Here is an 18,785-nt window from a genome sequence, read left to right as displayed (position 1 = left end):
ACGCCTATTCAAACTGCCAACTGGGTTATCTATTATCAGTTTCAGCTGGTAATATATAGGAAAGCAAAGGTGGTCCTCCGACATCCAGCCCCCACCAAAAAAAAAAAAAAAAAAAAAAAAAAAAAAAAAAAAAAAAAAAAAAAAAAAAAAAAATTAAAAACGAGTGAAAAATGCGCCTAAGTGTTTTCAGCGCAATCGAGTTTTCTGTACATCGTATAATCAGGGCCACCGAAAAAAGATCTTGTCTCTCGGTGATCTCTGTATAATGCTGCATGAGCCGCGGCCCATGAAACTTTTAACCACAGCCCGGTGGTGGCCTGGTTTATATCTTTACCAGACGCACGATTATGGTTTAATTTAACCTTAAATTAAATGAGAACTACTGAGGCTAGAGGGCTGCAATTTGGTATGTTCGATGACTGCAGGGTGGATGATCAGCATACCAATTTGCAACCCCCTAGTCCCAGTAGTTTTTAAGATTTGAGGGCGGACACACAGATTTCTTTTCCGTTTTTTTTTTTCAGAAAACTAATACATTTAAAATGCTCACAAAACCTTTAATCGCTTTATGGAATTTGACCTAAGATGACACGTATACCACCCAATCCACGTAATGCAACTACAAAATTGTAAAACTGTCCTTTATATGACTTTTATCCTGTATCTTTTAGTTTTCTGTAATTGTGTCAGCTTTGTCGGTCCGTCCACACTTTTTCTGACCGCCCCCAGATTTAGAAAACTACTTAGCCTGGAGGGCTGCAAATTAGTATGTTGATCATCCACCCTCCAATCATCAAGCATACAAAATTGCAGCCATCTAGCCTCAGTAGTTTTTTACTTGTTCTTTTTAGGATAAAGTAAGTCATGACCATGCGTCTGGCAACGATATAGGAGTGGCCTTGATTATACGCTGTAGCGGCCGTATAGATAAACTCCACACAACATACTACACAGTTCCTGGAACAGATCAGAAGTCAGAGCGACTGTAAGAAAAATACGCCCTCTATTTTGCCTGCCAAAAAGAACCGTACAAAATGACCCTCGAAACACACAGGACAGCAGTGAGTTCCGGGGAAACGAAAGGTCACAAAACTGTTGAAGTACTGAAAATCTAACTTTAGAAATAGTTTTCCGAGGTGCGTGTCCATGAGCCAAACGACAAAATGAAAAAAATTTTCGCGAAACCCAATTTAAAACTTCTTTTTTTTTTTTTTTTGGCATGCTGGCAAATCCAACAGGCAACTTTAACCCTTTCACGATTTATGTTATTCTAGGAATAAAGCTCTGCATTTCTATGAGCTGACACGGAACTATTTCAATATAAATGCTTTATCAAACTACCTGACCCGATGCATCACGCGAGGAATGCATATTCGTTAAATGAATGTTATATCAGACTGACAAAACACTGCCATTTTTTTAATTTAAATTTTTTTGGCTCCCACTCAAGTCACGCCTTTCGCTTTCGTCACCTTCTGATTGACTGCTTTAACAATAAACGGCTAATCTGTTTTACACAACAGTCACTAGTCAAAAAATGAGGAAAATAACATCTCTTGACTTCAACAAGAAGCAGATTCAATAATAACAAGGTTTCATAGCAATCATAACCCAATGGAATGAAACTAGAGTGACTTGGAAAATAATTGCGAAAAAGTTACAGACTGAAAACAACGTACTCTTTGTCTTCCTAAGAGATGAAGTAAAATTCATGTATGGTTAGTTCACATATCGTACGACTAAAGCAAATTTTTCAGTCTTAACTCAAACAACCAAGATTATTCACTTCCGGCAAAACGTACTGTCTGCTTAGTACAAGGTAGACTTCCGGAGAAGTGTGCTCAGAAAATAATGCGCAATCAAAATCACCGTTTTCAGAATAAAGATGCCATAAAAACTATTATTAACGCTGGCTTATAAATGACCAGAATTAACAACAAGTACCTTGTTGGCATGAAAACAGATATAATATACAGTGATACTTCTACCGTCAGCTCATACGAGTAAAGCTGGTGGCATGCCAGCAAGTTGTCTAGCATATAAAGCAAATCTTCCTGCCATATATTCTATCAGAGTGGTTCTCAACCACAGGGAAATTTCCCCCTAAGGGAGGAATTTTGGAGTGTGGAGAGGGGAGGGGGGGGGGGGGGGGTGGGGGGGGGGGGGTGGAGAATTGTCACCACAGATTGGCAGGTTCAAACTGTCTCTAGGACCACGCAAAAATAAATAAATAAATAAATAAAAGTAGCGTGCATCGGTCCGCACTAATGAGAGGTCACACTATTCTTTCCCTGGCCCAATTTTCCTCTTCAAATGTCGATCAGAGTTTCTTCTTAACCTTCCTCACTTTCACAGATACCTCCCATTCTCTCCTAGCTAAGCTCTATCCAGCTATGTGGCAGCAGCTCGTATGACCTTGAAAAAGAACATAAAAACAGTTCAGAGGTTTTCTGTCAAGTCCACGAATAGAACTGACATTTGAATAGTGTAAAGTTATGCAACCGACCCCATACGGCGTTTCTGGCATGATTTGTGACCTCCTGAAAACCCCCATAAAACAGAAGCTGGTTGTCACTACTCGAAAGATCTCTCACATTTGTCATTCGTCAGGGAGAGAACTCCCTATTTCCTAGTTCAGTCTTCGTCCCAGAAAATGTGAGCAAAACGGGCAAGAGTGAAAAAAGTCTACGGTCCTCACACGATGGATTTCACTTACTCGGGATTTGGGCTGATGCCTCATTACCACTAACCAAGGAGGGAATATGACACTTGATTGCTTAACAAACACAGAGGAAAAAACACCTACTGAACACTTTCTTAGTGTACACACATACACACACAGACCAAAACATACACACATACATACGTATAAATAGGCAATCTCTCTTAACAGGGCTGACTGGGACAAACCGGAAACAAAACAATTTCGCTGCAACATGCGCACGTCAGCTGTGGAATCATGGATGAACTCTGTATCAGAAAACTCTCTTTCAATATGAGACGCTTTATACATCTGCAGGGAACGCTCATCATTAGCGCGTCATACGCCCTGACAAACACAACCTTCCAATGTGTCGTATACTTCTGCTTTTCCAGGATTTGGTTCTAACACTTTCGAACTATATAATTTTTTCCGAAAACCAATTCTCTCTCTCTCTCTCTCTCTCTCTCTCTCTCTCTCTCTCTCTCTCTCTCTCTCTCTCTCTCTCCAAGCATCCAGAAGGTTGTTGTTTTCACTGGACCGTTCAGATGCGCTGTCTAGAAGGTTCCGGAGCCTAGAAAAACAAGCTTAAGTAATTGGCTCTTTCTGATTTCTCAACTCTCGACTTCTCAGCTGCAGAGAGAGAGAGAGAGAGAGAGAGAGAGAGAGAGAGAGAGAGAGAGAGAGAGAGAGAGAGAGAGAGAGAGAGAGAGAGAGAGAGAGAGAAATTTTCATGCAGGCCACTCAGAAATGGGACCTTCTTGAAAAGTAAAAGCGTTTTTAAGGATTGTCATACTAGTGTCTTCCTCGAAATGCTTTTGCATAGGAACGAATTACATTACTGTAATTCATTACATAACCTTGAAAATCATACGGTAATCTGCTGATAGTAATTTCGTAAAAATTCTGATAATAAAGATTTTTTTTTCAGTTTCTGATGTATTAGAACTCTATCATGACCAAAACATTTACACGTAACTATCCCTTCCATTATGAAATATTCATAGCATTCACGGATAATTCAGTATAGTGAAAAAACAAGGAAAAATATGAAATAAATCTCCCTATGAGTCTTTAAACCTGATAAGCAAATATACAGAAGGAACAAGGCGTGATCCGACCTCCTGCTTACTCGGAATGCGGGGAAAATTTTCCCCTCAGGCATATAAGTTGTAAGCATTATATTCCTAACTTTTAATGTAAATCAAAAAGCGTTAAAATCTACAGACTAATAGAGCCTGGTTTCACCGACGAAAATTAAAATATATAAGCTATATTTTATTAGAAATAATTGTTATGTACTGTTTAACAGTCATATTATGTATTTTCTACATTTTCATTCTAATAAATACATAGCGAATATCCTATCCTGAAATTCCTGTATCTCTACTCAACGCAGAACACCAATTTCAGACCTTTTTAGGATTTTTCATAGACCTTTCCTAGCCCCCAAAAAGAACAGCAAGAGCAAGAACAGCAACAACAATAAAGTAGTTTGTAGGCTTACTCCCCGAGTAAGCGAAGGAATGCGTCAACCAACACTCGAAGACAAAAGCTCTCTTGGGTAGGCCTAGCGCCCAGGACACTCGGTCTAAATTCGTCCTTATCTCTACAAGGAGAGTGGACAAGTATTTTGGTATTGACATCAACACGAAGGACAACTACCCTTCAGTTATCATCGTGTCCCCAAATCAATTCAAATACATAAATAAACACCCGCCATAATTAGGTAAGTCATCTACAGGGCCATGGGTATTCGGAAACAGCGCGAATAATTATTATTATAACGTATACTGCCTGAATTGAAAACATTTATTTTCGTCGGCCAATGAATGCTGCTCTCTGTAATCCCCTGTCGCGTATTAATGAACAAGGAGAGAAAAAAGGGGGGCGGGGGCTGGGGGAGAGGTATTGCATGGCTCCCTAATTTCGTCAATTGAACTCCGCATGTTATTAATATATAAACGTACATATGTGTATATATTTATTTATACATTATTCAATATCTTCCAAGAAGTAAGTGTCCATAAATATAATAATAATAATAATAATAATAAATAATAAATAATAATAATATTATTATTATTATTAGTATTATTATTATTATTATATCATAGGTCATTTCAGTTTGACCTGAGTATTTTTTTTTATATATATATATATTGTGGGGTTACGGGGTTGCATCCTGCCTCCTTAGGAGTCCATCACGTATCTTTACTATGTGGCGATGTTTACTAGTAGGACATCTTCTGCATGAGTCCTGGAGCTACTTCAGCATCTAGTTTACGATTATTATTATTATAGCTTTTGTTTCTATAATAAAACCCTATCATACTCACCCATTAGTTGAGTAAAACTGCCATAGATGTAAAAAGAAATAACAAAGAAGCACCTGATTGGCTGTTGATAAGCCAATCACAGGACTGTAAACTCTCAGTCTCTCTCGAGAGTGTTCACGTACCTGAGGGATACTTTTGAAAGACGTATCCCTCAGGAGAGATGGAACATACATCCTGCCTATGTGATCTCTCGAGAGAGAGTGAGAGTTTTCATCCCTGTGTTTGACTTATCAACAGCCAATCAGGGACGTCGTAAGGGACGGGCCTAGACATCAGATGCACAAGTGGTGTGAATCTACTATAGAAGCTGTTGATGGCCGTCCCAAAATACCTAGTAACACGTAATGTACAGAGAACCTACGACTCTAGAAGGGTTGAACTCCTAATTTCCACATAGCACACACACACACACACACACAACAAAAATATGAAACCAACAAGGAGTAAAGGATTTAGTCTATGTCTAATCTAATCCTACACGAATGAGTTGATGGGCACTTGATTATTAATAAATTCCCTATGGCTCTATCAATGGTATACCATGACGGCGATACGTGGAATCACTGCCCAATCACGAAGAATCGCTGATATGAGGAGTCGTTTGCGGTGAAACATCAAATTATTTTGGAAGTGCCCAAACCTTCCTGTCAAAGTCGAGGCCAATATTACAGTGGAACTACAATCCTGTCTTGCTAATGATATTTCAAATACCTTATGTTCCATTGTTTTCTTTTTATCTTTTACTTAATCTCTTTTAAGTTCATTACCTGAAACTTACCTGCGTTATATACAGAACAAATTAAAACATGGATACACATTGCATTTGACATAAGAAAGAAGAAGTCAAGAGCGTATTACGAATTTATGATGGTTGCAGACAATTCTGTCGTGAATTTATCCTGCCACGTCTCATCCCCGATAAAAGAAGAACACTGAGCGGAAAGAAGGTTAACGTCCCTACCATGGACAAGGACTAAGAATTACATAAATTTGCAAAAAAACACTTTGCAGTCTGGTGTAAGAACTTGTGCATAAAATAAATAAATAAATAAATAAAAGTGAGCAATTATGAATCTGATACGCTCTGATACAAACAGATATGAATGACTTAAGATCTTGAAATGTTTCAATCGAGTGACCTCCCGATCAAATCACTTTTAAAACAAAAGAGCTTCGTACCGGGTGGGTGTTCCCTCGCCTGGTTTCCCAGCATGGGAGGCCGTCTTCATGGCGCAGGTAGGTAGGTAGGTAGGTAGGTAGGTAGGTAGGCAAGTGTAGGTTTGTGCGGTAACAGAGGGACGGACTGTTTGCGTACTGATAGAAGGCTAATGGAATCCGATCACAAGGCGACGCCGCTCGGTTGGTTAAAGGCGCTCTCCTGATGGGGAGGGACGCCTCCCTCAGTTTCCCTTGCTAGCTCAAGCAACGTCTGAGGTGCGCTGGCCTTCCAGCACACACCGTTTATGGTCCTCTGAGAGGTTCGGTGTTTGATTGAGGTTTGAGGTTTGGTATTGCAGCAGCGGTTGGGGTTCGAGGTTCAGCCTCTCAGCTTTTGCGCGAGGTTTCATTTTCCAGCAGTCTCTCTCTCTCTCTCTCTCTCTCTCTCTCCAGTCGTGCTTGAAATTTCGTCTTCCAGCATCGTTCAAGGCTGTCTTAGGTTAGAGCTTCTTCCAGTGTTTGACATCTTCGGGTAGATCTATCAACACTTTTTAAGTTTGAGTTTTCCAGCAATTCATATAGTTTGATTTTTTTTTTTTCGGTTTCCTTACTGATTTTGAGAGCCGACTTTCCAGAATTGCTTATGAGGGACCTTCCAGAATCGTTCATGAGACTGGGTCTTCCAGCAGCGCTTCAGTTCTCATTTTCCAGAGGTCTGTAGTCTGATTTTCTCTGGTTTTCCAGGAGTATCAAGCTAAGACTTCCAGCGGTGTTTGCAGTTGCGAGTTTGGTATTCCTGCGCTGTTGAAGATTCCTATAGCAATGTTTGCAGGTAGTTTTATATATATATTATTCTATATATATATATATATCATATCTATATATATATATTAATTTATGAAGATTGATCTTCTAGTTTTGCCCGAGGCCTTGTCTTCCAGTAGGGTATGAGGGTGACCTAGTTTCGTTAGAGGTTCTGCCTTCTAGCAGCGTTATAAGGTTGACCTAGTTTCTTTAGGGGTTTCCTGCCCACAGCGGTTGGGGTGTCACATAAGGTTTGAAACATAATTTTTTGACCTGCATGGTTTTTTTTTTCCCCCTTGCCCAGCGGGTTGGGGTCCCATAAAATTAAAGGGGTTCTTTGACCTTTGGGTTTTTTCGTTTTTGAGCTTCTGCCTTCCAGTGATGTTATAAGGTTGACCTAGTTTCATTAGAGGTTATAAATCTTCCTCCGACGGTGTATGAGGTTTCGTTTTCCAGCAACGTCGAAGGGGGGGGGGGGGGGGGGGGGGGGGGGGGGGGGGGGGGGGGTAACCTGACACCTGAGGGCACCTGAGGACAACTGACCTCAGGTGTCAGGTCTAGTTGAGCAGTAGAGCGTGAAGTTTGACCTTATATCGTGCGTAAAAAGAACGTGATGGTGAGCATAGCAAATAAAATACGCAATGAAAAATAACTCTCTGTGTGTGTGTGTGTGTGTGTGTGTGTGTGTGTGTGTGTGTGTGTGTGTGTGTGTGTGTGTGTGTTCTAAAATTATATTTATGCTCATTCGCAATGAACAGAACTTGACTAAAACTGTTCAACTGTCTATCAAATATGAACTGCCAAGGATGGTTCAACTTCAAGATACCAATTTAACAAGCAAATCGTTTTTATTGTACATCCCACGGGGAGCATTTGAGACGCTATCACTCCGTTAAGGGAAATTTCTACACTTTTTTTTATGTATTTAATAGTTTCATCCGGCTAACATCTACTGAGTTAGAGTAACCGTATTACCTTCTTGGGCTTCACTGGTGGTCTCCCGGTGGACTCGGTACTGGAATTCTTCACTGATCCAAAGAACAACGATTGTGCCAACGTGTTACTGTCTGGCATTTCCATATCTAGGTAAAAGAACACTCCACTATAACCACCCTTCGAAATATTTCTGGTGAAAACTCATCGTTTCATTCTTACCCATCACCACCGAGGTAAAACTTCACACAGTTATGATCCATCTCCAAAGTGGCCCTACATTCAATTCTCAGCGGTTTCGTCCATGCATTCAATTCTCATCCATCTCCGATATATAAGTCTGCACTTCGTTCTCGCTCCGAGATCGACCAGTTCCCGCTCTCCATTCTCAGAGAGATATGAAAACGCGCACACTAAAGTTGACGTTAAACTACATGTATAAATCTTAAAAACACCAATTTCAGAATACTTTTCATAACCTTCAAAACGTCGCCTTTATTCATTTCTCATGCATCTCCAAAGGAAACCCTCTCCCAATTCTTACCCATGTTTATGATAACAAACTTCCCCTCAATTCTTACCCCTATTCATAAAATATTTATAAAATGCACACAACTCTTACTGATCTTCAAAGGGAACCTAGTACATGTAATTTTCATACACACACACACACATATTATATATATATATATATATATATATATAATATATATATATATATATATATATATATATATATATATATATATACGTATATCAGAAGTACATCTGGGAGCAATTCCTATATACCTCCGAAGAAAATCTGTACTCAATTCCTGCACATCTGTGGCGCCAACTTACACTCAGGCTCATCCACATTCAAAGTATACCTGCGCTCAATTCTTGGCCATCTCTATCTCCGAGGTAAACCCACACTCAATTCTTGGCCATCTCCCTCTCAGAAATTCAACAGGCTGTGCGAAGTCACATACATTCTCAGGGAACTTCCTTCGTCGGCTGTTGCAAGTGGAGAAAGCCGGTTGTCGTGGGGCAGTCAACATAATATTCCCTCCCTCCTTAATCGGTGGCTGGCAGAAGAAAGCATTCGTTTAATTCTGTACGACACGAATACCTCCATTTTCATGGATGCTCACATACTACAATCTTGAAAAAAATTCTGATTCCTTGTGGTTTCCAAAGTAAATATTTGAAATAATGAAAATATATCGAGGACCCTGAAACGTTGTTTAAACACGCCAACATGACAGATCAGGCGATCTTCTTTTTTTTTTCCACGATTAACGTAACATCTGCTCCGCCTTCGTCATTCAGTGGCAGGTGATACTAATCACATTCTTCTCTTTAAGAAGCTAACTAATGAATGCTTCGCAAATTCTCGAAAAGCAAGCGAAATTTCAACAGAATATCGACCCCCTGAAAATTCTTCATATAAATATATCAACTTCTCGCAGGTCAACGACTATTCCTCTTTTCTTCTTCTTCTTCTTCTTCTTCTTCTTCGTCGGTGCTTTTGTCCCATGACGCAGAATATCCGTGGCACAAGGCTAGTTGGGTTCGTGCCCTTAAAGAGGAAGTTAATGATTTTTCAGGGGGGGGCAGCGGGGACGGGAAGCGTATGTGTATATTTGGTGTATATTTCCATTAGGAAATATACTGACACAATGAGTGCGTTGCAAAATGATTTAATACTGCGTGACTCCCGAGACTGAATGGGTCATAAGCTCAGTTAGGTTTTAAAAGACTTTCGATCAACGTATTCAAGGGGGGAGAGGGGTTAGGAATGCCTCCTCCTCTTCGTCCCCCCCCTCCTCCCCATTTTCTCCCAACCTCCCTCTCTTCCCTTTCTTTTTTTTTTCCTCTTCTCTTCTTTGCGCTACCTGGCTTCGTCCGGAGAAAAATGCAAGGTTAAGAATGACGTCACAGATTCAAGTTGACTGTCGAACTGGCTCTCTCTCTGCTGCTGCCCTCCCCTCTCTCTCTCTCTCTCTCTCTCTTCCCTCTCTTCTCCTTCTCTCTCTCGCTCTCTCTCTCTTCATCTCTTCTCTCTGCTCTCTCTCTATCTCTCTCTCTCTCTCTCTCTCTCTCTCTCTCTCTCTCTCTCTCTCCTCCGTATTTACTTTCCCCGTTGTACCCTCAAGTTTATCCGCCTTACTTTTCAGTTTGCACTGTTCGGCAGATCACAAACCCTTTTCCACGATTTCTACCTCACTGCCTGTTCTCATTCTTGTGGAAATTTGTGTGTGTACACGTATGTACAGCGCTCATATCCTTCCAGTTTTCGGCAGATATCCAAGAGGTGCGGTTGCTAGCCCCACACCCTGCCACCATGAATGCTTTAAGGGGCTTGTTTGTCGTTCGTCAGCGATTGCTTTCTAGGTGGGCACCCGTCCAAGTACTGACCAAACGTTGCTAAATTTTGCTTCTCGAACGACCAGCAGTGTGGTGAACGGAACACACACACACACACACACACACACACACACACATATACCTATATATATATATATATATATATATATATATATATATATAGAATATATAAATTTATCCCTCTTTTTACCAATATATATAAGGAAAAATATCTATCAGTCACACAGACTTCTTCAGCGGAACTGTATTCTTTTTAGCGAGATATACATGAGTCCATTTCGTCTTAACAAGTTCTCTGAGAGAAGAGTGAGAGAGAGAGAGAGAGAGAGAGAGAGAATTGGGGTACAGTGGACGCTTTCTTTGTAACCTCATAGCACCCTAGGCTTGACCCATACGACAGTTTGTGCATTTGGAATATAATAATAAAATAATAATAATAATAATAATAATAATAATAATAATAATAATAATAATAATAATAATACTAATAATAAAAATAATAATAATAATAAAACTCAAGAAGAAAGTATCACTCATTGATGTCGCAATACCGTGGGACACCAGAGTTGAAGAGAAAGAAAGGGAAAAAATGGATAAGTATCAAGATCTGAAAATAGAAATAAGAAGGATATGGGATATGCCAGTGGAAATTGTACCCATAATCATAGGAACACTAGGCACGATCCCAAGATCCCTGCAAAGGAATCTAGAAAAATTAGAGGCTGAAGTAGCTCCAGGACTCATGCAGAAGAGTGTAATCCTAGAAACGGCGCACATAGTAAGAAAAGTGATGGACTCCTAAGGAGGCAGGATGCAACCCGGAACCCCACACTATAAATACCACCCAGTCGAATTGGAGGACTGTGATAAAAACAAAAAAAAAACAATAATAATAATAATAAAAATGATGATGATGATAATAATAGTAACAATAATATGTTTTATTATATAAAATAATGGCAGAATTTACATAGTTTATTTTATAAAGAATTCTCTCAATGAAATCTGTAAATTCTGCCATTATATTTAATAAAACATGTTTGAAAGAAGGTCTGTTTCCCATAATAATAATAATAATAATAATAATAATAATAATAATAATAATAATAATAATAATAATAATAATAATAATAATAAATTTATCGGGTGATATTATCACTGGGTAAAGGGGATACGAATGGTGTCTTCCCCTGAGTGGATTTCGAAAACCCATTATAAGTGTTGTCAGGAAAGAGTTAACAATCATATGTATGCTTTCACTAAGCCCTACAATTTGAATATGTAACAAAAGTCTTGGAATTCAAACCTACACAATTGACTGATTGCTTGGTTTAGCGCATCAAACTGGTGTAGACACCGCCAGGGTTAAAGAGAAGAGACTCAGAACAGGGGGTTCACGCCCTTGCAATAAAATGAAGCAGTTATCGGTGCGATAGCCTCTGAAGGTTATTTACTGCATTACTTCTGCAAGTCTGATAAAACAGGAGATAGAAAATACGAGGTGGAAGATAACCCCCATATCCTTGGTAAGATATTTAAAATATATTAAGGGGCCAATGTTGGTCAAGAGTTCTGGGAGACTGTGGTCAAGAGTTCTGAGAGACTGTGGTCAAGAGTTTCTGGGGAAACTGTGGATCAAGAGTTTGAGATGTGGTCAAGAAGTGACGAGACTGTGGTCAAGAGTTTCTAGAACTGTGGTCAAGAGTTCTTGGGACTGTGGTCTAAGAGTCTGAGAGGGACTGTGGTCAAGAGTTCTGGGAGACTGTGGTCAAGAGTTGTCTGACGAGACTGTCAAGAGTTCTGAAGAGACTGTGGTCAAGGAAGTCTGGGAGAGGACTGTGGTCCAAGGTTCTGGGAAGACTGTGGTCAAGGTTCTGAGAGACTGTGGCAAGGAGTCTGGGAGACTTGTGGTCAAGAGTCTGAGAGACCTGTCAAAAAGGTTCTGAAGAGTTCTGTGGGCAAGAGTTCTGGGAGGAACTGTGGTCAAGAGTTTGAGGGAGACTGTGTCAAGAGTTTGACTGTGTCAAGAGTTTCTGGGAGAGATGGTGGCAAGGTTTGAGAGGTGGTCAAGAGTTGCTGAGAGAGCTGTGGGTCAAGAGTTTCGAGGGAGACTGTGGTCAAGAGTTCTGAGAGACTGTGGTCAAAAGAGTTCTGAGACTGTGGGTCAGAAGTTTTTGAGAGGACTGTGGCAAAAGTTTGAGGAGACTGTTGGCAAGAGTTCTGGGAGACTGTCAAAGAGTGGGGGAGACTGTGGGCAAGAGTTCTGGGAGACTGTGGTCAAGAGTTCTGGAGAGACTGTGGTCAAGAGTTCTGAGAGACTGTGGTCAAAATTCTGAGAGCGTGGTCAAGAGGTTCTGAGAGTGGTAAGAGTTCTGAGACGTGGTCAAGAGTTTCTGGGAGACTGTGGTAAAAAGTTCAAGAGGAATGTTGGTCAAGAGTGGGAGACTGTGGTCAAGAGTTCTGAGAGACTGTGGTCAAGTTCTTTTAGACTTGTGGTCAAGAGTTGAGAGACTGTGGTCAAGAGTTTCTGAGAGACGGTGGCAAGGAGTTTCTGGGAGGGACTGGGCCAAGAGTCTGGAAGACCTGTGGTCAAGAGTTCTGGGGAGACCTGTGGTCAAAAGAGTTCTGGAGAGATTGTGGTCAAAGAGTGAGAATGGGTTGGTCCAAGAGTTCTAGGAGACTGGGCAAGAGTTTGGGGAGACTGTGGTCAAGAGTTCTGAGAGACTGTGGTCAAGAGTTCTGGGAGACTGTGGTCAAGAGTTCTGAGAGACTGTGGTCAAGAGTTCTGAGAGACTGTGGTCAAGAGTTCGGGAGACTGTGGTCAAGAGTTCTGGGAGACTGTGGTCAAGAGTTCTGGGAGACTGTGGTCAAGAGTTCTGAGAGACTGTGGTCAAGAGTTTCTGAGGAATGGTGGTCAAGAGTTTGGGAGGGACTGTGGTCAAGAGTTCTGAGAGACTGTGGTCAAGAGTTCTGAGAGACTGTGGTCAAGAGTTCTGGGAGACTGTGGTCAAGAGTTCTGAGAGACTGTGGTCAAGAGTTCTGGGAGACTGTGGTCAAGAGTTCTGAGAGACTGTGGTCAAAAGTTCTGAGAGACTGTGGGCAAGAGTTCTGGGAGACTGTGGTCAAGAGTTCTGAGAGACTGTGGTCAAGAGTTCTGAGAGACTGTGGTCAAGAGTTCTGAGAGACTGTGGTCAAGAGTTCTGAGAGAGACTGTGGTCAAAGTTCTAGGAGACTGTAGTCAAGAGGTTCTGAGAGACTGCGGTCAAGAGTTCTGGAGACTGTGGTCAGAGTTCTGGGAGACTTGTGGTCAGAGTTCTGGGAGATGTGTCAAGAGTTCTGAGAGACTGTGGTCAAGAGTTCTGGGAGACTGTGGTCAAGAGTTCTGGGAGACTGTGGTCAAGAGTTCTGAGAGACTGTGGTCAAGAGTTCTGGGAGACTGTGGTCAAGAGTTCTGGGAGACTGTGGTCAAGAGTTCTGAGAGACTGTGGTCAAGAGTTCTGAGAGACTGTGGTCAAGAGTTCTGAGAGACTGTGGTCAAGAGTTCTGAGAGACTGTGGTCAAGAGTTCTGAGAGTCTGTGGTCAAGAGTTCTGGGAGACTGATCAGTTGAAACTTCTGAGCGAAAACAGCCGGATTCTTCAGATAAAAAGCGATGCAAAACACAATCCCGTAACGAGTACAACTGAATACCCTCAAATGAAGGATCTACCATTTTGACCAAGACTTGCAGCTTTCAATGTCAATGCTTCCATACTCAGTTACACGTGACCACCGTGTTCTCATCGCATTTATTGTTTGCTTTTTTGTTTGTATGGTGTTTTTACGTTGCATGGAACCAGTGGTTATTCAGCAACGGGACCAACGGCTTGACGTGACTTTCGAACCACGTCGAGAGTGAACTTCTATCGCCAGATAAACACATCTCTCACTCCTCAATGGAATGCCCAAGAGTTTTAATCTGCGATTTGCTGTGAAAATGCACCTCCTTCTTAATAATACAATAAAATACATAAACTAAAAATTATGTAGTTGAGAAATACATAAAGTAAAAATTACAGTAAATGCAATTCGATTTACCTATTAACGGCATTACTCTCTAGACATTCAAATAAAGATTGATAACATTTATGCAAAGGCACCTCGTACTAAATAATGGAATATGAAAAATTATCATCACTGTTTAAATGCAGTTTTATTTGACAAAAAGATGTAACGTGCTGACAACTCAGCAAACACCAGACTTCTATTTTATCTACGGATCAAACTGCTTGCATTGCCTAGGTACCACTTATTTAAATACTGCAAAATATCACGTATTCAAATACTGCCCAATATCACGTATTCAAATATTGCCCAATACCACTTATTTAAATACTGCCCAATACCACTTATTCAAATACTGCCCAATACCACTTATTTAAATACTGCAAAATACCACTTATTCAAATACTGCCCAATACCAATTATTCAAATAATGCCCATAACCACTTATTCAAATACTGCCCTATACCACTTATTCAAATACTACCCAATACCACTTATCTAAATACTGCCCAATACCAATTATTCAAATAATGCCCAAACGATTTACTACGATACAACAATTCGTGTATTTTAATAACCTTCTTACACTTAAATCTATTTATTTATGAATATGTCAATTTATTTTTTTCTTTCCTAATAGTTGGTCTCTTTCTCTCTGAACTTCCCGTTACCTTCTGTTACTTCTTTCAAAAGAGCACCGTATTCAATGGGTGCTTGAATTTCAAGGCAATGCCGCCCCCCCCCTCCCCCATTGGGCTTGTTCCACAAGAATGGCTTTCATCTTCTGAATAATAATAATAATAATAATAATAATAATAATAATAATAATAATAATAATAATAATAATAATAATAATAATAATAAATAGCTCCAGGACTCATGCAAAAGAGTGTGATCCTAGAAACGGCACACATAGTAAGAAAAGTGGACTCCTAAGGAGGCAGGATGCAACCCGGAACCCCACACTATAAATACCACCCAGTCGAATTGGAGGACTGTGATAGAGCAAAAAAAAAAAAAAAAAAAAAAAAAAAAAAAAAAAAAAAAAAAATAAAAAAAAAAAAAAAAAAAAAAAAAAAAAAAAAAAAAAAAATAATAATAAAAGAATAATAATAATAATATAATACTTTTGAAGGCCTTCATACCATTTCATAGAATCATATCCGAATTAATACTTTAAACACTAGATTCTTTTCGTACGTTGCTGGCATATCGTTTCAATAATAATAATAATAATAATAATAATAATAATAATAATAATCAACCAAACAAAAACTTCTTTCAGTTTTCTTCTGAATATTGAAAAAGAAACCCACAAATTCAATTTGTAACTTGTTTACTTCTAAGTATTTACATTTAGTTTTACTCCACACTCGAGTACTTTCAGGCCCTTCTGTGGCCCATTCTCAAGAGATGTTGGGATGTTAGCCTGGGTCAAGGCCCAGCAGTCTTCTGCCAGACTGCTGGGCCTTGACCCAGGCTAACATCCCAACATCTCTTGAGAATGGGCCACAGAAGGGCCTGAAAGTACTCGAGTGTGGAGTAAAACTAAATGTAAATACTTAGAAGTAAACAAGTTACAAATTGAATTTGTGGGTTTCTTTTTCAATAATAATAATAATAATAATAATAATATAATAGCAAATAATAATAATAAAAAATAATAGTAATAATAAAAATAAAAATATGATAAAAATAACAGTATTAATAATAAGAAGACCTCAACCCAATGACTTCGAACCCATCATACCATTCAACAGAATCAGATCAAAATCGACGTCAATAACTTCACAGAAACTTCTTCTTCTAACTTACCTTAGCTGTTTCCGGCCTCTGGGCGACGAAGTTGCAGCAGGAGACGTCAACGAAGTTCGGACCGTGGACGACGGTGAAGCTCTTCTGCTCCAAGTGGTCGGAGGTCCCACCTTTCAGCGTCATCTTAGGGTCCTAACCGAAAAAAAATAAAAACGCCAGATTATTCTCTATCCTTCCCTGGTTCGTCTCCTGACGGTGTGTTGGGGGGGGGCGGGGGGGCGGGAGAGAAGGAGAGATTTTGCAACGTGGGGTCGCTACGATCATGCAGAGGTCGGTTGTGTGGCCATTTTTTTTTTCTATTTGAACAATGGAATAACAAGTTTCAAGGAAACAAAATATGGCCACATCAGAAGGTGAAAATAACTTATATATAAGATTCAGTTACCTGATCATCCCTGTGAGCGGGCTTGAACAATGAATTATCATTATAAATTAACCTTACAAAGTAAACTACTTCTAAAGTATGAATCAATATCTAGGGATTTCTCTTTATAGTTTTCTCTTGACAGTGTAATAGTCCGCCAATGTATATTTGGTATCAGGGGCGGCTGAGATTCGTCATATGACAGGACTAGTCAATAAAACTAATAACTTTCCTTGGGAAACTCAAGGATGTCCTTCTCTGTACAGAGATAACAGATGATCAAGCTACTCTGCACAAACAAAAAATGAACACCAATCTTAAGGTTAGTTACGCAACGTGCTAGAAAGGACATCACGCCCAAAGCTAGTATAGTACCCCCTTCAACTTTTCATTCAAATTCAGCTCAATGACGAATCTTAGCCGCAAATGAGCCCAGGGGGCATTAGAGTATCTCTTTTTAAAAAATCTTTTAACCATTATTAACCATTTTGTCATGCTATACCACGGGGAACTTTAAAAAAAAATTGATTCTCTTTCAGGGCTTGGCTCCTACGGGTTATATAGTATATCTATACCAAGGAAGATGTAGATAAAATTTTGGAAGATGTTCTTCTAAGTACAAGATGATCCTCCTCCTCAAACCTGACAGGTGACACGAACACGCCTTCAAAGACACCGGGCAAAAAGGGGGGATGTTTTTTTTTAAGAGCGGGGGCGCAGGGCACTGCCAACGCCCCCTGGTTAAGCCTCAACGGCTTTTTATTTTTCTTTGGACGGGTTCGGCCTTCACTTGGCCAAGGGGATCTTTTATTATTTATATTTGTTTGGGTGTGACCTCAGCCAGGCTTTTGGAATTCCCGGTGGGGGGGGAGGGGACGGGGTTGTCAGACTTGAGGAGGACCGGAAGAGAGTTCTAGGAGAGTTCTTCAGGATATACGGAGAATCGATCATGTCAAAACTATTACTCATGCCTCAGTGAAGAGATAGATAGACAGGTCATACGCAGAATCTATATGTAAAATGTGAGAGATGTCGCTATCAATTTTTTTTTTTATTTTTTTCTCGAAAACGGAGCTACGTGTAAATCTTGAGGAAGAGAAAAACCCTGTGGGAATTTTTTTTTTTTTTTGTCTTTTTTTGGGGCTGGGGAAAGCGACAGGAAGCAAGTCCAAGTAATACGCAAAAGGATGGAAGAACATTAAGTGTTATATATATATTTTTTATAAATGATTTCTATTTACTTTATACAGAGTTTATCCAATTTCAGAGACACTGTTGAAGACGAAAGGCTAAAAGAATACGGACAGTCATGATAGCAAGAACACTGAAAACCACAACAATAATAATAATAATCTTAATATAATCATAATAATAGTAATAACAACGAGAATGATAGTGACGATGGAGATGATGATGTAGGCGGAGAGAATCATGCTCTACTACGAGTACTCAACACTTACAGAAGAACACAGAGTTACGGATGGAGGAAACGCAAATCCTACCGGTGTCTAGTTCATGGCATTTTCTGTGGTCTCCCCTCAAAACGCCGTTTTCTTTCTTTCTTTGTTTTTTTTTTCTTTTTTCAGACCTGGTTCTGAAACCTCAGGTCTCAGGTCTTGCAATTTAATAAGTATCTGAGATTTGTATGATTTCAAAGGCGTCAATTGTGAAAGAGAGAGAGAGAGAGAGAGAGAGAGAGAGAGAGATAGAGAGAGAGAGAGAGAGAGAGTGTAGAAGTTTCAGTGTCAGAGAGAGAGAGAGAGAGAGAGAGAGAGAGAGAGAGAGAGAGAGAGAGAGGTTGTATAATTTCAAAGGTGTCAATTGAGAGAGAGAGAGAGAGAGAGAGAGTTGTATAATTTCAAAGGTGTCAATTAAGAGAGAGAGAGAGAGAGAGAGAGAGAGAGAGAGAGAGAGAGAGAGAGAGAGAGAGAGACCAATTTACACACCCTAGCATGATGAGACACCACCGTAGGACATAACGTCGGAAGATGTATACATAGTAATATACCTTTACCATTTTACAGGGAAGGAATAAAATAAAAAATAAATAATAATAAAAAAAAACAGACGAACAGGAAGACGACTGGTATTTTATTACTGTTGAGAAGAGTGATGAGGACGAGATTTCGATTTTATCAGTTGCTTGTTTTTTTTTTTAAATATAAATTGTTATTATTAATATTATTAAGAGATCACATCGATGAGAGTAGGGGGCCAACCTAGAGTGACTCACCATAAAAAGGTACTTCGTGACGTCC

General features: G+C 39.8%; 1 protein-coding gene across 14 annotated transcripts in view; it reads right to left on the bottom strand.

Moving 5' to 3' along the window:
* Positions 1–18,785, bottom strand: part of LOC135210724 (1-phosphatidylinositol 4,5-bisphosphate phosphodiesterase classes I and II-like) — a 634,901-nt gene that overhangs the window by 195,622 nt on the left and 420,494 nt on the right. For 9 of the 14 annotated variants that reach the window (XM_064243527.1, XM_064243524.1, XM_064243531.1 and 6 more), the window contains exons 4-5: positions 18,761–18,785; positions 16,164–16,295 (exon numbers count right to left, since the gene is read on the bottom strand). The exon at positions 18,761–18,785 is cut by the window's right edge and continues 17 nt beyond it. In XM_064243527.1, the coding sequence (XP_064099597.1) occupies positions 16,164–16,295; positions 18,761–18,785 (157 nt within the window). The remainder of the gene's footprint in view (positions 1–16,163; positions 16,296–18,760) is intronic. The other 5 variants (XM_064243528.1, XM_064243530.1, XM_064243537.1 and 2 more) reach the window with 1 other exon arrangement.

This window comes from Macrobrachium nipponense, chromosome 4 (genome assembly GCF_015104395.2).
Source record: "Macrobrachium nipponense isolate FS-2020 chromosome 4, ASM1510439v2, whole genome shotgun sequence".
NCBI classification, from domain to species: domain Eukaryota; kingdom Metazoa; phylum Arthropoda; class Malacostraca; order Decapoda; family Palaemonidae; genus Macrobrachium; species Macrobrachium nipponense.
The sequence above is the reverse complement of the archived record's forward strand: the minus strand, read 5'-3'. Positions and strand labels throughout refer to the sequence as shown.